The sequence below is a fragment of the Perca fluviatilis genome, chromosome 16 (assembly GCF_010015445.1).
Source record: "Perca fluviatilis chromosome 16, GENO_Pfluv_1.0, whole genome shotgun sequence".
Classification (NCBI taxonomy): Eukaryota; Metazoa; Chordata; class Actinopteri; order Perciformes; family Percidae; genus Perca; species Perca fluviatilis.
Window position 1 is genome coordinate 25,892,901 of NC_053127.1, and position 23,644 is coordinate 25,916,544.

General features: G+C 39.7%; 1 protein-coding gene across 3 annotated transcripts in view; it reads left to right on the forward strand.

Annotated features, from left to right (window-relative positions):
- The first annotated feature begins 5,562 nt into the window (after window positions 1-5,562).
- The window catches only part of hrh2b (histamine receptor H2b), a 30,766-nt gene continuing 12,684 nt past the window's right edge, over window positions 5,563-23,644 (forward strand). For 2 of the 3 annotated variants that reach the window (XM_039826422.1, XM_039826421.1), the window contains exons 1-3: window positions 5,563-6,007; window positions 7,175-10,546; window positions 11,993-12,067. Coding sequence is in view for 2 of the 3 variants with exons in the window: in XM_039826421.1 (XP_039682355.1) it covers window positions 7,245-10,546; window positions 11,993-12,067 (3,377 nt within the window). In the remaining variant the exon portion in view is untranslated. Of the gene's footprint in view, window positions 6,008-7,174; window positions 10,547-11,992; window positions 12,068-13,871; window positions 15,311-23,644 lie in introns of those variants that run through there. The other variant, XM_039826420.1, reaches the window with a different exon arrangement.

Consider the following 23,644-nt stretch of genomic DNA (forward strand, 5'->3'; position numbering starts at 1 on the left):
GTTAAGTAGTTGTTTTTCAAGCCCTTCACCACTGTCTCGACTGCTTCAGTGCTTGTAGGATTTGCTTGCCCGCTGCCAGGAAGTGAATCAACAGGGACTGTTACACGTATTTAATCTTTCCCATCAGACTTATAAACAAGTTCCTGGAAATCTCTGGCCATAAACTGAAACATTTTGTCCTTGCATTGTTGAGCAATTTGAAAAACAACTCAATTACACAGATCTAACAACAATACAAAAGTTGGGAAATCCTTTTGTGCTTGGAATTCTCCATTGAGCTTAAGGTGTAGAGGTCAGCCACATATCAGCACATATAAAGTTGGCAGGGATTCAAGAATACTAGTTAACATGGGAAATGTATCGTTTCCTCCATTTAAACAAAGAGTTCAAATTTTAAAAGTTGTCTAGGAAGAAGGGGTCTGCTGATGTCTAAGCCACGAGCTCCATCTGTCTGCAGACTGGAGAAATCATTAATTCACACCTCCTTCCTCCTCCAGGAGTCCATCTCTCCAGCAATACTGACACCTACTGATGAAAGCTGAGACTGGCAACTGACCCACATTGTTCTTTTCTTTGTGTAAGAAGAAATAATAAATGTGTAATAAATGATACACAGAATGATGAGCAGATGTATGTTTATTGTTTAAGTTTTGGGTAAAACAAAACTCATAATTTCATATTCTATATTGTCTGGCTTTAAAAAATAATGTACACCAAGTTAATCCCAATGACACTGGTACACCAATGGTGATTATTTACCTTAACACAAGGCTGGAAATAATGCATTGATTATTGTTTTCAATAACCATTGCTATTGGCCCGGATGTTGACCCGGCCTGAGTTCAGCAGTGGTAGGTGGCAGTGTGGATGATCCAAAATCAGTTGCAGGTGGAGAGAAAGAAGCCGGTTTACAGGAAGGCTGACGCATCTGTGAGTAGTCAGGCTAATTCTTTATTTTCCATGCAGCATTCAAGTAACATGTCCTTAAATCCCTCAGTGAAGCTGGGTCCAAGAGAGGAGTGACAGAAAAACTGGAGGAAGCAGGTGACCGGAGCACGGAGGAAATAAAGGACCTGAAGTAAAATATCTGAGGTCCACCACTGACCAGGACTACTTTCCCTCCGGGAGACAGAGACGCAGCTTGTTGTTAAATCACTCACACCTCTGTGTGGACTTTTTCCCCCTTTCGTTCTTTCTTTCTGCCTCATGAATCCTGTCCTAATAATAATGAAACCAACCTTTGTTAAGTCAAAATGAGTAAGTCTGCTTTATCAGGACTGTGTGGATTTGGTTTGATAATATTTGATTGACAGTTGCCTGCAAACAACTCCACAACTGTCAGCATATTGTATTCAAATGTTGCTAAATCCTAATTGGCACATGTAGCTATGGCATAAGGTCAGTCAGGAAGACTATCCTTTTGCATGCTTAGGCCTGTAGTTTTGTTTCTCAGGCATCCTGCCATTCACTTCTCTCATGCATGCTCACTTATTATTTCCTTTTTGTCCCTGTCAGGGACTGTCAATCATGAAATTAGCTGGTCACACCATCTGACACACCTTCATTGTTAGCCATATCAGCCTACTGCTGCCTCTGTTTAAATATGAATCACACTCTGCCTTAATACACATTGATGCTGTTATGCGTGCACGATGTTTACAGCTGTTCAATTTGTTCCCCTCAGTTGCTGTCAGCTATCATTTCAGTGCAAATCTTTGCAAATAGCAAAGCAGCCCTCCATCTCCCCATCAGCACCAGTCTTCGCAGATCCATCAGCACCATAAACCTCATCAGCTCCATCAGCCTCATCCGAATCATTGACTGCTACCGCCACCACCAGTTTCTGGACTCCATGGGAAGATTTATCTTGCTGCTGCTCAGGGCAGACGCCACTCCATTACTAATCTAGATGGTAGATCTAGATGTAAAATTGCAAGCGTACTTGCTTTGACTGTAATGTCTTGCCATTGCAAAACAAAAGAAAATGTCAAGGGTTTCAACATGGTTTTAATAAAGAGCAAATTTGAAGCCAAGGCTGTCTTAAAATGTCAAGCAACGGTAGTCAATGTGATACATGAACATGCATCAGTGTGCCCGTATGAGACAGCTCATCCTACATTTATGTACCGACAATTTCTGCCTTCCTCATTTATCTACTGGTTGATTATATTCAAAACAACTTCCTAGTGGCCCTTAATTAGCCCTTAACTTCACCTGAACTAGAGCCACTCATTATCATCCCATTGTCATTAACTAATGATACAGTACCTATCACCAATCTTCATGGACTACAGGTCCAATGAGGAAGAGTCTGAAGTGAGAATTTTTTTTACTGACATTTATACCCTTCTCGGTAACGCTTTACTTGAAGGAGTGTGCTTAAGACTGAGATGACATCGTCGAAACCATGACATGACATGTCATGAACATGAAGGAGTCTTTATGAATGTTTAGGACTGTAAATTCGGTAAATTATGACACGTTTTTTTTAATGCTAAGTTAGCATTGTTTGAGATGAAACATAAATATGGCATAGCAAGCCTAATTATCAAACTTAAGAAACTACTTGGCTTTATGTGTTAACATTACATTAAACTGTCATAAGTGGTTGGTTTTTACATTGGCTATTCTAATCTCTTTAATTTGAGGCAGGCTAATTCCAAACATAGGCTATAATATTGATTCATGGGTTTAATAAATCCACACATTTACATGTAGGCTATATCTTTTCATTCGGTGGCTTTGTGGGGGATTTCAAAGTGAGTAAAGAATTGGGCTTTTGATCATAAAGTTTAAAATGACTTTCGCTGATGTTGCATTAATTATTTTTACAAAAGTTCCCAAATAGACTCCGCTATTGTTTGCTATTAAAGTACAGAAGAAGAATTCAATGTAACAGAGCTCACCGTGGGACAGTTTGGTATAGGGATGTACTTTTACTGCTGATCTCTCTAATCCAGAGCATAGTGTATTAGCCTTGAGTCACTTGATTTTGAGCACTACATTTATTTTTGATAAAAAAACTGTGTGAAAGGAAATTCTTTACACATCCCTTTGCTGGTAATTACTTTGGATTGAGATGTTTAGGTACCATATTTTAATTTTATATTAGTTGCCCTTTAAGGGCATGTTGCCTATTTAGCTCTCTGTTTATGTATCCCTTTTTTCTATTAGTTGCAATATTGTTTACTTTAATCATTGTTAGAAAGTGCTTAATGTACAGCAAAATGTATCAAACAAACCCCAAAACACTAGGCTCGTTCGAGAGGAGTTGTGCCTCGCCTGTAAAGTGGAGGGGAGCAGGTGGTGGCAGCAGCAGGGGACGGTGACAAAAATCTTTGGTCAAGTCGGACAGGTTACAGCCATATTAAGGAGCCTTCAGTCTGAACAGGAAGTCACAGAAACACTCACATCCTGTTTGGTTGGATTCTGATTCAATTAAAAGTTATCAGACCCATATATCAGCTTGTACGCAGTCTCCAGTTGTTTGTATTATGACAGAGTAGCTGTTAAAATGCTCTGCAGGCAATCTGTTGCTGTTAATATACAAGAGACTGTAGATGATCTGTAATCTGAACGGATTTAGTCTCTCTGTGACTACTAAACGTCACTTTCAGTCACACAACATGTGTTCTGTTAACAGAATAAGCCTTCAAATTAGACAAATAGCAATTAAAGTCTCTCCAATTTAAAAACAATAACAAGTTTATACAATAATCAATTCTGAACCAATCAGCTATTAGATCAGCTAAGAGCTAGGCGTTTCCCATGATGCCCTGGGGCTTTCAGTCGGTAGAGAGCAACTGCAGCACCTGACTCTAAAAACTGCGTCCGCCTTGATCTCGTGAGGTTATCGTTGCCCACGTGTGCGTGACATCAGAACAAGTCTAGATCAAGTAAGACACAAATCTAAGCGGCATGCATTATGGCGGTGTTCGCCGGTGATCGATTCTGCACAGGGCTGGCTCATCTCGAACAAGCCTAATATTTGTTAGAGTTTGGTCAATTTCCGGTTTCATCTGTGTGCTGGACGAGGCCAAACCGGTTTGATTTCATGCTAACCGGTTAAACCTGCATTTGTCAATGTGACACCTTGTGGCAAATTAAAAAGTAGCCTACATTAGCCACCTGTGCCGCTGTCACGGCGCTAAATCTTGTATTGCAGTGTTGAGCAGTAGTATTACTAACTCCTTCTCAATAGCGTTGCCGTTTCTGAATCAAATAGTTTCTTAGTAGCTTAGCTCTTTTATTGACCAAGTAGTTTGGAAGCGTCCACACAAGCTAACATACATTTCCCCAAGCATTCTGAAGCTCTAGCACAGCGGAGCTTTCTGCTGCGCTGTGAAATAAAACTGCTGAGGATCACTGATGACACCGCAAAACACGGACAAGGCGTGTACATGGATGCATAAAAAAATGAGCTCTAATGTAACATTAGTAAACTACTTTTTCGCTGTAGCTTCGCTTGCTACATTTATTTACTATGTTAGCTTCAGTGTATAGCTTCACTTAATGTGGAGTAACTGGTAGCTTAGCTCTTACACTTTCCAAGTAGCTTGCTTTACACTGGTAATAAGCAATATGACAATGTCATTAACATAATGTATGTTTATAAACAAACTAACTGACGGGCTGACACTTTCTGACAGCACTTCATTGCTGAGTCAAGCGGCGCGATGAGGAGATCACAGCAGATGTTCTGTTTGTTTACTAGAAAGTTCATGTGTTTTTAGGGGTGACAAGATATATATCAGAGTAAGTCTCAAAGAATACTAAAACTGATCGGCCGATATGGAAACATTTTGTAATTTCAAGCCGAGGAAAGAGGTGAGCTGAAAAAGATAAGGCAAAGTGTAAACAGCTAACCAAAGAGGTTATTATGAGCTCACAGCAGGTAAAAAGTCCTGGTTTAGAGGTGTATTACCGCCACCATGTTGACTGAAGTCGCTACACTCTCATTATGAACTTTCTCATTAGTCTCACTCAGGAGAGGCTGAGACAAGTGCGACACCTAGTGGTAAAATTCAGAACACCGGCCCAGTGTTTGGCTTGACATCAAACCGGTCAAAGAAATTGAATTTCTAAATGTACAAAATTTATAATCTTATAACAGACACAAGCCTCTGACTGTATACCCAAAGGTAAGACAGCAGTCACAATGTAAAACAATATGTAACACTATTAGACTGAAATGAATATGTCCTGATAGCAGTGATAGTATTGAGATACTGTAATTGTTCATGTTTAAAAATACAGCACAGAGTTAGGTTAGAGTTATTCTCTTCCATTGCCTCCTCAAACTGCTACAGCTTTGTTTACATTTACATTTGTTGTACAATTGTTGTAGTGCATGTCCCTGCTTTTTAACTTGCATGGTAATTTACACACGGTCCCTACCCCACTGATGCAAGTCACTTCCTCTCTCCCTCTCTCCCTTGCTCTCTTTTTCTTTCTCCACCCAGCTGTAGATCAGGATACATGAATGCTGGGAAGGAGGATAGTGGGACAAATAAGAGAGAGGGAGAGGGAGAGGGAGACGGAATGTAAGGGAAAGAGAGAGAGAGAGAGCGAAAAAGAGAGAGAGGAGGAGGGGGAAAAAAAGGCAAGACATAGTAGGACAGAGAGTGTTGGAGGGCAGCAGTATACTGTAACATACTGCTGTGTTGTGATTATGGAGTGAGCATGGAGCAGCAGGACCAAAACAAGTGAAGATGGGGATACATTGAGGACACAGCTTGGCTTCATGCCTGATCAATAAAAGGTAGATTAGTTCAAAATCTGAGCATTAGAAAAGAGGGCTCATTAACCAGCGCTGCTTTGCAGAACTGACTGTCTGCAGACTCCCCTGAGTTTGAATTCTACCACCAAGGGATTTGAAATATGAAGACAAAGTCACTACAAACCTTGAGGATCTATGAGGACAGAAAACTGAAAGCAGAAAACTAGCTCCTGACATTTGGACTCAAGAAAACAAGACATCTTGCAGCAGGATCAAGCAAACGCTAAGGTATGCCGGCTAAACAGAATCACAAAAACACATTAGGTAGCAATTGTACTGAAGCCAGAACAGCCCTTTTCCTTTGTCCTGATCATTTAAAAAGTGTGTGGCACGTCAAGAGCATGTATATTTTTCCCCCACAAAGGGGAATTTAATGGTGTATTAACAGGGCAGGACAGTTATCACTTAGCGTGAGACGGTACAACAGACATAGGTCACTTGACTGAGCTTAAGTAACATTAGATGACACGACAACCAAAATAGCAGTCCCTACAGGTAGAGTTTTTTTTTTTTTTGCAATTTTAACAACCCTGAATGAAGGCTGTTGATGAGGATGAAGAGGATAAAGGAGTGAGGGGAACCTTGTCATAATGGGTTTGCATGACATTCTTGTCATAAATCAATGCTTGCGAACACAAACACACATTCACACTGTATTTTTAGTGTATAATAAGCTGTCCATATGCAAAAATACACACATCGTCGCCCTGTCGTCGACTACCGAACTGTTGTTGCGTAAATCATTAAAATGACCTCTTGCACACACAATATTGGCACTTGTGAATCCATGGGTGGCATGGACACACACACACAACACCACCTCTGTAAAAGGGTGTCCCAGTTGAATGCACACAAAGCTTAATGAAGTCTATAGTATCAGTGTACATATAATAATAAACATTATGGCCTCTTTCCAAGGTGAGCTGAATCTGGAGGACAACAGAGTGGAAGCTGATTGCTATGACAAACATTTCAATGAGAGAGAGTTCACAGGAGCTAGCTTTTGAATTTTATTCCACAATAAATTATTCTTTGTGCTGTCAGAAATTGAGAGGGGATCTGTGCACTATGTTTGAAATGCTAATACAATACAGAAAACACAGCCTCCCCTTATTATCAGCATTAACAGATTACCATTCCTATTTCTTATCCAGCCACACTATGTCAGGAAAGTTTAAAAGTGAGAGCGTAATTCTTTCCGTCTTATCTCAAATCTGCAATTGATTTTTGACAAGCCTACAGCCGTTATCCTTCATTTCTGCAGCATTGAAGCAGTTCCTTGTCTCATTTCTAGCTCTGTGCATTGATTCAACTTGTCCTGCTTACTCATGGATTTCTTTCACAGCACCATCGCAAATGCCTCTCACTGTAAACTTGTTCCTCTCTTACTTTTAGACGGATGTAATGGTGCGGAAACACTGCCGCTCTCTCGAATAATCAGACTTTTGAGTCAGCCAGACAAGGGATGGGGAGACGAGCGGCTGACCTGACAACTCCGGTTCCAGTTTTAGGTGTCCCTGCCCTGTTTGGAGTGCGTGGTTGGAGGACAACAGGAGGGGACAGAACCGGAGGAGTCCTGCTGCAGACTTGGGGACCTCAGTGCAGCGTTGGTGTTCAGACGTCCCCAGGGATAAGCAGACCATCCGCCCAGCACGGTGGACAGCTAACTGATACGCTCTCGACGCCATCAAATATCATTACTCAAACATCCAACAGCTATATTACCAAGGAAACGGAGTACAAGGATATATCACTTTTAACAAAGAGTGACAAGGAGAAAAGGGCTATTTTAAAACAGAAAAGTGGGGAATCCAGAACAAAAAAGGAAGTGACTTTCAAAGCACTTGGAGGTGAGGCCTCTAAGGATGTGGCCTTCAGTCAGAGGAACAGTTGTGGGACTTATTGCTATGCGAGGGCAATCAAGACCAACCCACACTTTGCAGGGAATATAACCAATGTCAGGCCAAAATTGAAATCTGCTGCCCGCTACACCAATGGCAGCGTGGTTGATTCTGAGGCGATAGGTGGAATTAGCGTTCATAACGATGAAGCAGAGCCTGTTAAAAATGCAAACTCTCATGTAAGAGACCAAACCAGACTGCAAGGTCATTATGCAGAGCGGTGTGGGAAGACGCTGCTGTTATCTGCTGCCCGACCTTTCGGTATGCCACAAAAAATATGCAGCCATTGCGGTGGCAGACAGTCTACAACCACCGGACTTGTGACTTTGGGGGAGAAAAGCTCTACTACTGATGATTGTCTTGGAGAGAAACCATTTAAGTTGACCGCGCTCTCGACTACCACACATGTCCAGATGCCCCTTATCGAGAAAAACCTTAAGCCAAGCCATCATGAAATCTCAGAGAGCATCACAAACATAGACAAAAGGACACACAATAATCCACAACTTTTATATTTTAGTGAAGAACTAAAGTACGGAAAAACACCACACCCATCATGCCCAGTGCACTCTAGGGACAATTTGGTCACTTTGTCACAGTCACACGCTGCCAGTGATGCAACATCCCCTCAACCCACAACTATCCTACATGCTAAAACCATCACTGTCACTAAAGCAACTATTGAAACACGACAAGAGGATGCCAGTATAAAATCGTTCGCGAAACCATCACAGGACAGTAAGATCCCCCGACCGACGAGTCTCATGTTGACTCCACAGATGGCCACAGCTACTAAACCAAACAACCCACATTCACACACTTATCCTAAGCACTTAAAAATATCACAACACAACTCGTCGCAACATAATGTCCCACTAAATGTATGTGTGGCTATACACGCTACACCTGAAAATGCTCTGTCGTCACCTTCACACACATTCATTGCCAACACACGCACTACAACCTTTAACACTGCACCGATGTCTACTAAAAATATACTCGCTAAAGTTGCAAATGCTCAACATGAAACGCACGCAGCGCGAGTAAACATAGCAATAAATACAACTGATAGGCCACAAATGACACCTAAATCTCCCATCGCATCACTGACAGCCAATGCATTAGACCCCATTCATAAACCGGAAACAACTGCACAGCTTACATCTGCAAGTCCACCACATACCTCACGTGATCCAGGTCACACACCACCAATAACGGCATCCTCAACTATCGACAGCAAATCACCAGGCAAAGCATCTTTAATTGACACAGTAATGGACTCAGCTGGATTCCCCACACCACGCCCAACTACACCACATCGACTTCTCAGCACTGTTATCCAACATAGCACTTTGAATCATAAATCTAATTCAGATCAAACTACGCATACCAGCACTAAACATAAATTTGTGGCTCCACAAATTCACCAAATTCAACGGAACTCCTCAAATTCTGAACCGACACTTCGTGTTTCTACAGCATCTCTAAACGCAACACCAAGTTCAGTGAAACCCCTAGACTCAAGAGCTAGGTTGCCTTCAAGTGCAGCTCCCAGTCACACATCAACATACAGCAGCACTCTATACAAAAATAAAGCCCTCAGGTACTCCTCAATCAATCAGAGAAATGCACCCCCCACAGCCTCCACCTCTTTATCTACATTGACAGGAAACCAAAGTAATGTCTGTGCATCAGGTACAACTTCACTTCAATCAGCAGACACAACACAACACAACAAAGATCTTAGTCATAATAAGGCGCCTCGAGTAAATCAATCTGATCACACACAAGAAACAGACAGCAGAACTCAAACCGGTAATGAATCGGGTGTTTGCAATGTTTTTAATCAGGAAAACTCCACAACAACTCCAGTTTCATTATCTGAGCCGCTAAATGTGTCAAAAAATCATAACAGAGGCAGTGATGCGAGCACCCACTATCCTCAACCAACCATTATTCCCAGTACTGAATCACATACTGATAAAAACAAATCCAGTGGTAATCTAATCAATGAATTAGCTGTGCATGAGTCGAATGACCATGAAAATTCAAATCTGTCCCAGGTCACCAACCTTCAGAATTACATTTCCCTAATTAAGTCAAGCAGCTCTTGTCCGCAGGGTTGCATAAACACAGAACAACAAAGGCTCGCACATTATCAAGGGTACACAGAAACACAACATGAGGGACACTGTGCTACATGCCCATCAGTAAAAACAGCCCAGGAGACAGATTCAAATACAGAACAGTTTGCTTTGGGTGTATCAGTCAGGCATGCCAATATTAAGCTGAAATCCAATGCAGATAAACAGACACTTCCCAATTATTCAACACCCTCTGCCAAAGCACAAACAAACTGTGAGCCCACTATTTCATCACTGGAAAACACTGGTGCACACCCCAAAATCAAACTTTCAGTCCACCAAAATTCTGATTCAGATACTTCATCACTACCACAAGCACACACAAGTCCAGAGCTTTCATTCACTACAACAGTCCCTTTTAACAGCGAGGGATTGCCTTGTACGCACACAGGCCCTGAATGTAATTCCATACTGCCATCATCAACAATGCACTTGGCATCCCTTGCCCGACTCCAATCCTGCGAGGCAGAGGCAATTGTCAAACTGGATTCAAAGTTTAGCCCTGCTCCCCCTCTGCCGTGCCCAGAGGACACCAGCCTGGCTCACTCCCACCCAGCTGCTGCAGCCCTGTTGCTGCCTCCTTCCCCACAGTGCTGCAAATCAGCAGCCCTACAGCAGAGGCTCGAGAGTGTGGAGGCCAGCCTGGCAGCAAACAAGGACAGGATCACTACTCTGCTTAACATTATCCATGACCTGGAGACGTGCCACTCTCCCAGCAGCGGGTAAGAGGATGTTAGAGTGTGTGTGTGTGTATATGCATGTGTAAGTGCGGTAGGGCAGGTGAAATGATTCCTCTAGTGTAGTGTTTTACTTGTGTTACTTATAGACTCACAACTGAATTATTCCAAGATGCGTCTTAAACATTTACCTTATTGTTTAACCATAATACAAAACCTGCAGGGTCTGATATGAATGAACTATTAATATAAACTATATTCAGTCCAATACAGGTATAGCGGTTTGCCAGAATCTGGCCTACATCATTACTTTAAAAGCTGTCCTGCAGTGCTGATCTTTGACGTTCCAGTCACTCGTCACTTGCAATAACTGAAACCACTCGTGAACTTTTCAACTATTTGGCAAACTGCAGTGATTTACATATAAAAAAAAACTTTTGCTTGTGTGTGTGTAATTATATCTTTATGATTATGCAGCCATAATTGAGTGGGCTACTGTGATGGCAATAACAAACCATTTACATTTAGAGAAAACCAGGCTCTTTAAATACTTATAGTTTGCACCTGAAGACACTCTTAAAAGGTAGACATATGTTTTTAAATAACCAATATAGCACAGATCAGTTTTATTTTCCACCCCTATTTGTTTGTAAAATAACAAAGTGACAGATTATGGCAGTGCATGTTTGTCAGATATGTGGTCGTCCTGTCATCCTGATTCATTGTGAAAAATTGTTTTCCTCCCAATGTAATTTGTAAATGGCAAAATTGTTTTAAAAAATAATTTGCAAGACATTTGGTCCTAGAGTTCATTTAGACGCAGCAAATTGTCAAGTGCCGCTTTGTAGAACATTGACTTTCTGCTGACATTGAACCAATATCCACATGGGAAATAAAGCCTTAACAAGAAACAAATTGTACCATTTATTACATACACTATGATATGACAAGTTGCACAAATACCTTTTACAGGCAAACATACTGATAAAATGTAATGAAGCTGGCTCTGTGACCAATATACATATGCCATAAATCAGGGATCATAGTGTGATGATGTGAAGCCTTAACATTGTTACAAATTTTCAAAAAGGTCCGTGGTTGTGTGGCTGACTGTGACAGAAACCTACTTGGGCATTTCAAGAGGGCACTTCTCGGTGAGATTTATTAAGCCGTATAACTCTTCTGGGACAAATAACAGGAATTAAAACTGCCTTCTGGCAATGTGTCTCTGTCAATCATTCTCATCTACTGCAGTGTGCTAATAAGTTGTGACTGCCTCCGAGGTCATGTTTCAGAATAACCAACTCCTAATAACCATCTGATGTCTGACACAATGCATGTTATACAGCCCATCTCTGCCAACAGCAGTCTGAATGAAAATCAGACAAAGAGCATAAGTGGAGTGCATATTAAATTGTGAATTTGAAAGGATGAGAGTTTTGGAAGCCCTTATTTACTCTATCCAATTTGGTTTACTTTCTTTTATCGCAGTCGGCGATTCTACAAAACTGGACAGGACCTCAAAAACTGCTCAACGTGCCAGAAGACTGCTTGTATTGTCTACAGGTGAGATAATAGTGAAATTGCCAATTTTGCCTGCATGCAGTGTTTGAACTGATAAGTGATCAGAGCAGCTCCAGAATTCAGCTCTTGCCGAGAATAGAAAACTATGGTTTCAGAATATCATAAATATAGTATGGTATCGCTTTGTGTTACTGCTTTGTGTTGATTATAGGCTGGAGCAGGAAGCCGTCATTTAGATAAAATGAAAAATGTGTCTGGGGTTTGAGATATTGAGACGTGAGATATCTTCAAAAGGATATTAAGAAAGCAATTACAACTAAATCAATATTTTAGAACGACACTACGTATAATAGACTTATTATGAACTGCTACAGAATGAGTGCTACATTACTGAGACAAAAAATAAATGTAACATAACATGGATTTCAATGAATTCACTCTATTTAACATTTGATGAACGGACAGCAGTGGGACCATGCAGGGATATTTTAAAATATAGGTTTTATTTTAAGTTTCTCTTGTGCTTGAGACACACAACTCAATAAGGTTGCGCCCATTTGCCATATCAGTTGCCAAGCAGATCTTTGCCAGCCTGTCCACTTCACTTCACTGAAAATTAATGACTTACTGTATGGGCAGCTTACTAAATGAAAAGCTCTGTACTGCTCATTTGTTTCTCGCCCAGAATACATAGGGAGATACATATTCCTCTCTGAACAAATCATAAATCTTTTGGACCAAATGTCAAATTTAAGCACTGACTGTATGTGACTCAATCTATTCACACAGCAGATTTATGGAGACAGAGATGCACTCTCTAAAATCCAAACTAGTAAAGAGGAAGTTGTGCCCAAGCAGCCTGCTGCATAGATTCGTAAAGATTTATAATGATCACTTTACTGGAGTCATGTTAGCATTGTTAATTTGCATACAAGGTAATTTCATGTCATATAGAAATATATTTAAACAGATCAGGAGAGCTGTGGGAGAATTTATCTAAAATAGCGTTATCTTAAAATGAGACGTTTGGCATTTATATGTTTTCACATCCTGCAGCTATTTGAAGCAATTTAAATTTAAAGGTAAAAACCAGTCATTTTCATTTAATTAAAGAAAGATAATGACATGATTTTAATATTTATACCAATTCCATTTAAGCTGTAGTGTATGAAGACTTATCGTGCAATAGTGGTTAGCTCTAATATTCCAACTTTGATCTCCGTTTGCACCCATTAGTTGAAATGTTGCATCAGTTGGACACAATGGAAAAATAAAAAACAATTGTCCCAGAAACACTGTATTTGAAAGGAGGCTAAGAAATCCAAGTCTTCTCATCAACTTTTGGAGAGAAAAAAATGCCTCATGCTCTACAAAGCAAAACCTAAAACGGTCTTTATCTTGAAATGTTCAAAACATTCGTCTTGATCTACTTATTTTCAAAACCGCTTTTGCATGACAAAAAGATGTTACGTAAGTTGATTTGCTGACTGGTGTGTGTTGGCATGGGGTCCTTGAAGGCCAAGTGGAAGATAAGGAAATATGAACAAGATGTGTGCACCTTCAGAAAAAAAAAAAAAAAAGGATAGGCTGCCGGGTAATGTCTTCCTGCCTGAACCAATCAACCACTTTGAACTCTGACAAGTGCAGAGCTTCCCACATGAGTACCACAAAGTGAAGTGTAGCTACAAAAGCTTGATGCATAATTGAAAAATAATCTGGTAATGCAGATCCGACAAAACCTAAACATTCCCTAGCAAGAGCTGAATGTGACATATTCTTTTGTCATTTCACATCTGTGTTTTGGTGGGGGATTTAGTAATTTAGGGCTGCATATCTGTCTATCCAGTGTGGAGTATGACTTCAGGCAGCAAGAACGACGCTTCTTGGAGGTTCTGAACCATTCAGCAAGAGGAAATCAGGCTTTCTCCTTGCACCTATCCCAGCCCCTGAACTTCAGCCTGCTCAGAAATGTCATCATTAAGAGCTTAACAAAGTCAAAGGTGAGAAGCAAAAAGCTGTGTAAGACCCTGTTCAAATGGCCGCCCAGGAAAATCCAGAAAGTGTAGACCTCTCAACAATGCCTGTGTGCTGTTTAGTAGCCAATTGCCTGTGTTACAAGTGACCAGCAGAATCCTTTGCAGAGGACTCTTACTATCCCCTTCCTACTCATAGAGAGGTTACTCTGAATTAGGATCATACCCAGTAGAGTTCCACTCTCCTGCACATTGTTGAGGCTGATGAACATGATTTTGTACTCAAAATTGCCCGTGATCTTTGTGACTGTCAGCTAGTATCATCCATTAGGAATTCTTTATTTTGCATTTGAGAGTTAATGTTATTTTGTTTTCAACACGCCTGCTTAAAATGTAGGGCTAACCACAGCCACATATTTCTTTATCTAATTTTACATTTGATATTCTGTTATGCAATGTTATGATTAATGCACTGTGAGTTCCAGTTGATGTTACATTTCCTCTTCAATAGCCCCCCCTTATCTGCTTCTCCTAAGGGCGCTTTCACACCTATAGTTCGGTGGACTTGGTGCAATTTGGGGGTGAAGTTGCAACATTTTAGCATTTTTCATTTGGTTCGGTTTGCTTTCACACTGCACTTTGTCAACCGCATCAAACACTGTAAACAAATATGTCACGCAATCGTAACGGTCGCTTGTTTATTGGACAGAATATCCGAAACTCGCCGACACTTCTGGTCTCTGAAAAAAATGGAACAACACCAAATTTATAATGTCTTGGGTTTTCTGGTTCTGCTTTAGTGTTTGTAATATTTTAGAAGAAGGCAAACAATGTGAGCAGCTGACAGACAGCGAGGGATGGAGAGAGACGATGATGTGTTGTCACACAGACGACCAGCGATGTGTGGTCAGAACAGCTTATGGATCTGAAAGTTATCATCCCTTAAATCATATACAAGTCCGTAAATTGTGTGCAAGGTTGAAATTGCAGGCTAGTAAATGCATTGTTTTTGGTCCACTTTCTGTATTTGGGTCGGATCGCGTTCTCACCTAAAGTGAACCGAACTGTAGTTCACTTGAGCGAACCGAGACCCCCGTTTTCAAGCGGACCAGAGTTTGTTTGTTTGATTCGGATGAGCTTTCACTTGAGCCCAAATGAACCGGACTACCCGACCAAACGCTCCAGGGTTCGTTTTAAACGGACCAAACGACCTAGGTGTGAAAGCAACCCAAGACTAAATGTACAGTATGAAACAAGTTTTTGAATGGAATTATTTGGAAATGCAAAAATAAATCTGAATTTACTGACTGTTTGTGTAAATTTGTCCAGAGCGTTGTTTATATCTGAATGCTAAACTTCCCTTAGTACACTTAATGAATGAAATAAAGACACTTTTTTGGCTGAGATGTACAGCTTCAGTGCATCTAAACCTTTTCACAAATGCGAACTAGCTACTAAATAGAGAAACATTCATTATGCCTTCGCCAATTGTGCTGATGGTCTCCAAATCCCCAAACAATCTGAAGTTCATAAAAGGTTTCTGAGTAAAACAATGACATGACGAAAGGCTGCAATGAAGCGTGAGTCACAATCCAAATGTCCATGTGCACATGCACAAACCCATGAACACACTCATGGACACAGGCACATGTAGGCAAACTACAGCAACATGAAACAAAACCTTGTGCATGGTTTTACTGAAGCTGTCATAAATTATTAATGCAAGGGGAGCATGAGATTTAGAGAATTTTGGATAAAACCTCATTAGGAATGTATAAATAGTTTATTTGAGCAGTGAGCTAAGAAAATATTCTGATATTACTTTTTTGATCATAAAATACTTAGATGCTTTAATTAAAATGCCTCCTAGAGGAAATACTGAAAATGAAATTCCGGCAACAATGGTACTAGAGGGAAAAGTGGGTCCACAGCAGATGTGACAGCATTGTAGCCACATGCAGGTAGCAGATCTGCCACCAAGGTACATTTAACTACTGTAGGTGTAAGTGAGTGAGGGCTCTTTTTATCTAGAAATATAACAATGTATGCATGCATACACAGCTGCAGAGAAAGCTGTGTGAGGTCTGAAAAATATAGTGTCGGCTGGGTCTGAGAACTACAAGTTTGAAAATTAAAGATATTTGGGGCATGGAGTTAGAAAGAAGTGAGCATACCAGACCTCTGTAGGCCGCTCCTCATCTCTGCTACTCGTAAATCGGATTTTCCGAGGTCAAAGTCGGAAACACGCCCCCTGACCCCAGATTTCCGAGCTCGGAAATCGGGCAACCACCATGGATGTATTAAGAGAACCACGGAGTACCCCGAGCCAAAAATCCAACATGGCTGCTCCGTGTATCAACAGTTGTTAAAGCTGTAGTAACATAGTTATTAGCACTTCTGTCTTATTTGGGTCTCACTAAATCAGTTGTGTACACAGTCCTGTCCAACTTCTATCTGTTGACATGTTGTTACGCTGTTTGTGTATGCAAAAAACAGCATAATGCATTGTTATAAACTGGCATTGCTAACAATGGCTAACCTGGCTAAAGCTAATGAAAACAATGAAAATCCGACTTGTTATGGAACGTATTCAACTCGGGTGTCACGCGTCATTCCCAGCTTTGGCTTCCGAGGTAAATGGAATGCACTATAACCACACACTTGTATCTCTGACTGATTTGTTGGAGGTCGAGTTGCATTGTGGGTACTATAGGCAAAAGATTTTGCAAAGGAAGAAGAATACGGGGAATAATAAAGGAAGATATTACTGGTTCTCCTGCATCGATTTTTAACCTTTTTGTTTTGACTGTCCATAGTGAGACTGACAATGCTAAAGGAATGTGACGCTAAATTGGTGCAGTACTCTCTAAACATAAGATAACATTTTTGATTGTGCCGTGCAGTTGTTCTGAAGGGCCTTATGTAAAGAGTTAAAACTAAATTATTTATTATTTATCATGTACTGTCAGAAATCATTCCAAAGACGGCGGTAGTATGTTTATGCAGTGTTTCCCAAGGTTTGTGAAAGATAAGGTGCACGTATTTGGCGGGTGTTTAGTGGTCCTCCCCTAAGAATAAGTTTTTCAATAAGAAAAATGCAATTTTACGTAATTTTGGAGCATTCTTGTTACCATATCAGTCTAAAACGTTAGAAAACCTAGAGCAAATAATACATACATAACATTTAAAAAGCTTAGACAAAACTTAGACTAAAAAAGAAAGGTTCACTGGGGACAAACTACAATCATTAGATCTAAGAAAAGTAATTTAGTTGCATTCATTCGGCTTAGGTGGCACCCAAAATAAGCCTTATAATGGTAGGGAAAACCCTGGCATGGTTGTAAGCATAGGTGTAATTTAGAGGGGGAATAATAATCAAAACTGGCCAGTGCAACCCCCCACCCCAAAAATCTATTAGAATTTCCTTTACATAAATAAAGACATTTGCACCATAACTTGATGCAGAAAAGGCACAAATTGTTGCAGAAAAATTCACCAGAATGCAGAAAAGTGTTTGACGCTCAAAATTTCAATTTTGCTCAAAAGTGGAGATGTCAACTCCCCCAATGCTGAACCCAAAGTTACGCCCTTGGTTGTAAGTAATTGTGCATCATAAATCTAGCAAATCTTTTCTGCATGAGCCAAAAATGTACTTACTTTTTATAGATCTTACAATATTAGTTTCAAAGAGGCATTTTCATGAAACTTAGTAGTGCAGAAAAGACAACATATAAACTGGGATGACCACACTTTCATGCTTGCTTATGCAGAAAGCTCTAAATTTTGACTTAGGAGATCCATTAAGACCCTGGAGTTCCCTGCCAACGGACTTGCCAATTTTGAAAAGTGGTACTACTACAATATTGCAGCAACAGCACTGCACTGAGTTCTAGAGCCAAAGACAAATGGGTCTATAAAATAAAACATAAACAAGCCAGACAACATATTGCACTTATGCTCCATATCAAAAATGATCTTTCAGAGTGACTGAAACTACTTGTCATCCATGCATGTGAACATTAAAGACTTCAATTTTAAAATGGTTTGGCAAGTAGATAAATAACATCAGTTCAAACCCTCCCTATAGCTGTAAAGGTATCAGTGTAATTCACATAGTGCCAGAGAAGAACAATTCACTGTGTCTCAGTCATGTAATAACAGCAACAATATGGTTGTATTGCTTCTTTTGAAAGGTGGTTGAGCTGGGGGCAGATATTGGTGGAAATAACCTAATTAATACTAACATGTCTGTTACGCCTCAGGAGATATGATTCAGCACCAGTCAGGCATGAAACTTCTGTCCTGCTGCACTTAAGATGTGCACAATTGTCTAAAGAATTGCGCAAAGAAGCAACTTAAGCAGTTTTTAAAGTAGAATGTTTCCCTCTACTGTAAGTGTTGGTTTCTATTTACCCACACATTTTATCAGTTCAAACCTGCATGTACAGTACAGGCCAAAAGTTTGGACACACCTTCTCATTCAATGTGTTTCCTTTTTATTTTCATGACTATTTACATTGTAGATTCTCACTGAAGGCATCAAAACTATGAATGAACACATATGGAATTATGTACTTAACAAAAAAGTGTGAAATAACTGAAAACATGTCTTATATTTTAGATTCTTCAAAGTAGCCACCCTTTGCTTTTTTATTAATAAGGGAATAAATTCCACTAATTAACCCTGACAAAGCACTCCTGTGAAGTGAAAACCATTTCAGGTGACAACCTCATGAAGCTCATTGAGAGAACACCAAGGGTTTGCAGAGTTATCAAAAAAGCAAAGGGTGGCTACTTTGAAGAATCTAAAATATAAGACATGTTTTCAGTTATTTCACACTTTTTTGTTAAGTACATAATTCCATATGTGTTCATTCATAGTTTTGATGCCTTCAGTGAGAATCTACAATGTAAATAGTCATGAAAATAAAGAAAACGCATTGAATGAGAAGGTGTGTCCAAACTTTTGGCCTGTACTGTATCTGCATTTACTGTCTTACAAAGTCTGCAGTGTAGCCTCTACATTTTCAATCAAGCACAGCGTACAGTATGTCACACATCCATTTGGACCGACTACATAAGGGATCCTATTTTGTCTGAGATACTTGTGCTTCATGTCATAGCATTTCATTACATGCATGTGTGCAACACACAGCTACATAATATGTATGCATGTTAAACATTTTTTTTTTTAAAGCACATTCATATAGTATTTTCTTGTAAACATTATTTCCATTTGCTGCACAGTGACTAATTAAGTTTGTTGGCTCTTTATGGCAGTATGTATGACCTAACACCTAAAACCTGCCAGCTGAAAAACTTCAATCTCCATTAAGTGACATTGCTGATATTAGCTTTGAATCAAATGATTTCCTGTAAGGTGAAAGAATTACTAGCACTGCCAACACCACCGAAAAGTAACACCCCAGTCTGCAGCCCTATGCAGCCCTCAGCCACTTTCAGCTCATTATTTTGGTTCAGTGGTCCGTCTGGTTGAGGTCCAACGGCTCTCACCAGCCCCTGCATAAAAAGCCATGGGCAGCAGCCAGCTCACAAGCTCAAACAAGCTGTACACTACCTGTGCTTAGGAAAATGGTGGAGAACTGAAGTGAACGAGAAGCTGGTAAAGAATGCTGAACATACAGCAAGCCAAAAAGACCTTCATTTCTAAAGGAGTTAAAAACAGAGCTAATTTAACTAAATTAACGGATAGTCAAAGTGATTAAATCATCCTGAATAGATGTATGTACCAAATTTCACAGAAATCGCCAGTAGTTTTTGACACTTTTCACTCAAAACAAGAAATGGCAATCTCTTGATGGTGGAAAAGTCAAAAATAAAGTTTGAAAAAAAAAAAAAAAAAAAAAGAGTAAAAGAAGAAGACACTTTCTTTTTTTTTTTTATCCCCAGGGAAATTGAAAAAACAGGACCTATACTGTACATGCACTGAGGGGGCTGCCCAGGGAAGGCACCCCGAGCAGTTGGGGGTTCGGTGCCTTGCTCAAGGGCACCTCAGCAGTGCCCAGGAGGGGAACCGGCACCTCTCCAGCTACCGGTACACATTCCGTACTTGGTCCCTATGGGAACTTGAACCGGCGACCCTTCGGTTCCCAAGCCAAGTCCCTACAGACTGAGACAAAGTCAAAGGGGATGATATGAACATGAACCAACTTCAAGCTCAACTGAGGCAGGATCTGGTAAGAGAGATGAGATCTGGAGGGCACAGCTATAGTAAGAGCTTTAATAAAGGTGCAGCAACTAACATTTTGACACAGAGCACGTCTGTATTGTTGAGATAGCCTAATTTGCGTCTGGACCAAAGTGGTGGACCGACCTACTGACCAATAGACAGACACACATTGTCATCCCTAGACCAATGTTAAATTACTCTGTGCAAACTGAAAGCATGCCACACACACACACACTATCCTGAAAAGGCCACCAGTGTTGATTTGCATTTTTTAGCATTTATGCACCACAGTAAGATGAATGTGTCCCCAATGATTCATAGTTTTTTTTAATCCAGTAAAACATATGCTTGTCATTTGACAACTCTGCAGAGCATCACATGTTATATAAGGCAAAAGGCAAGGCCATTTAAACAGAAAGCTTCAGGAAGGGTTCCTTTATGTTAAAATGTAGGACGGACTGCAAAGAGATACTATTTCTGTAATTGTTCAAAAGGCATACTTTGGCAAAACTGGACATTATGATACCAAGGTAATAGTTATAAGTTTTAATATATTTCAGGCTGCATGTATTATGTTGTGTCCACCCTGTGTGAGACAGTTTTAGAGAGGACAAACTCATTTCCACTGCAGTGCTTTTCTCCCAGGGCAGCCTGCTGTATGCACTGATTTTTTTAGACTTAAGTTCTGTGCAAATAGCCCTGTTCTTCTTTTTCCAGCACAGTGAAGTGTGAATTGATATACAGGATGCTAATGAATATTTATTTTACAAATCTAACACTAATAACGTGATGGTACGGCAAACTAAGCAGACTTAAAGTGTTGATTTGAACTTTAAAAATCTCAAGTCAATTTAGCTCTGGTTTATGATCTGTTTCTATTAACAATTAGTGTACAAATGAATGTCAATTTTTCTGTAAATTAAATCTGACAGTGTTGTGATGATGCTTTACACACTGAAATGCACCAACAAGTCCTATCCTTGCTGTGACACCCAGTACTAATTGGTAAATCCTGCTTCTCCCGATGGAGGAATGAACCCTTGTGGAACCCCCCCCCCCCCAAACTAGTAACTACACTCTGCATTAACCTCCATCCTGGACTATACACCTGCCCATTTCACATACTATATATTTCTTGAACATGCTGCAATCAACCCATTAAGTCTCCTTTTTGTTATGCTAAACAGTTATTTTGTATATATTTGTTTCTGTATTTATTGTTTATGCACCAATCACCAAGGCATATTCCATGTTAACTGTATCTTACTGTGGCAATAAACCCTTTTCTGATTTCAACAACAGAGAGGCAGATAGCTCTTATTTCACCTCTTTTTTGTTTGTTTTGGTTAAAAAAAAAAAGTACTGATCATAGACTATTATGGAACTGATGTTATACTGTTATGCAAATACTTTTATCTTTATCTTGCACTAGGTGAAACTGACCACCGGTGAGGTAAAGAGTGGAATTTTCGCAAACCAAATATACTGTAATTATAGTCTTAATCTAGCACAGATTAACTGTTTTGTTTCTTTATTTTCGACATGAAGTTCTTCTTTTAGTTTTCCAACTTGCATTTCCTGCTATAACATCAAGTAATCAAGTTCCTGTGTTGTTGATAACATATTGAAAACAAATTTCAGTTTGTATTTCCTGATTAAATTATGCCAACAGTAGCCTACATACATGCATGTATATAAACCGTGATTAAACCCCCAGGTCAACGCTGTCATATACGACAGCAAATTACACGTTGAATGTAATATTCAATATCTCCAGATCAATACAGTGCAGAGACTTACTTTTTTTATTAGAAGATAAATGCGCCTGTCAATGAGGTCTTCCATGCGATCGCAAGTCTGTTTTAGAAGTTTCTTCATCCAGCCTGCAACTGCAGTTTCTGTAATGTCACAATAAATCCATGATGATGAATCCATAAATCACCTAAATTATGTAATCTCCGATATCTCGGCATCGCTTTAAGATAGCATGGTTCTGTTTGTTTAGCCTGAAGGCTAACCTCTGGGCCTTTCAAAGAGGGCTTCTCTGGGCCTTTCAAAAAGGGCTTCTCTGGGCCTTTCAAAGAGCGATTCTAGGTCTTCCAGAAGCTTTGTAACCTAGCCTGGAACTTCAGTATCGTTGCACAGACTTTGCTCAATAACTCCAGATTGATACATCCACAACTGAACGGTTATTGAGTCCTATTTTTGTATGGAGAGGTATCAATTTGCAGTTAAGACCGGCCATTTTCACTTCTTGAATTCAGTGGGCTGAGTGTGTCGACCAATCAGGGTCTGTCTTTCTGACTATCTTCTTCTTCTTTGGTGTTTTTTTACGGCAGCGGCAACCACAGTGGTGTTGATGCTGCCACTCTTCTGTGTTACTTTGCTGCTACATGTGCCTTACATGAAATAACTGAGCCAAAATAATGATATTACACAGCATAAATGTAATAAATAATGCATAGATTCTCATATCTCATTTAGATAGCAGGAGGTGTTTCGGAGATGGCACAACTAACTCTTTGAATAAAAAACATTTTATGGTAGGCATTCACAAGTTACATTCACCAGACACCTATTTTTTTAAATGTATTGAATTGTTTCGGATTGTTGGCTGATGAATTTAATATTTATTAAAAATATCATTTAAATGTTATTAGAAAAGATTGTAATTCTGTTGTACCATAATTGACCTCTAGGTATAAATATACATTTAAAAATATATATATTTTAGCTTACCCTAACCCTAACCCTAACCCTTAATTTGACATTTTATGGCAACACGTACCTTAATATGGAGGCAACTCCTATAAAGTAAAAAAAGAACCCTGCACACTGACACTAACAAAAGGTTAATTCAAAGAGTATTTTCATTCATGGTTCAGAAAAAAATGTATTATGTTGTCAAAATACCAACTTGTCAAATATCAAATATGTCAAAATATAGGGCCCTAACTCAAATTTGATTAATTTAATAATGATAATATACAATAATAATAATTACATTACAAATAGGAAACTAAATGTTAAAAGTGAGAGAACAAATGCACTTCCATGCAGATGTGAATAAGTACTACAGAAACAGCATTAATGTGCGTGTATGGGAGGGCAATATGCAATTTTATTATGTCAGTGGGTGGTCAAGATGCACGAGACAGCAGCATGGCTGTCAAGTAAGCATACTCAAATTAGCGAGTTGTAGCCTTGTGACCTCATTATATGTGGACAAAAAGCTACGTGTCTGGCAAAAAAATCAGTAGCTGTGCCAAGTTTCCGGTCAGCTGTAAAACTAGGCATACAATTTTAGTTCCCATGTCAGTATCTGTTTGCCTGTTTATATCAGGGTTTATTATATTTCTGTGCAACCTCTTATTTTTACTACCAAATATAACAACAAGAGACTATTCCCTGTTTCTCCATCTGGAAACATTGCTGCCGGTTTGATTCACAGACAGA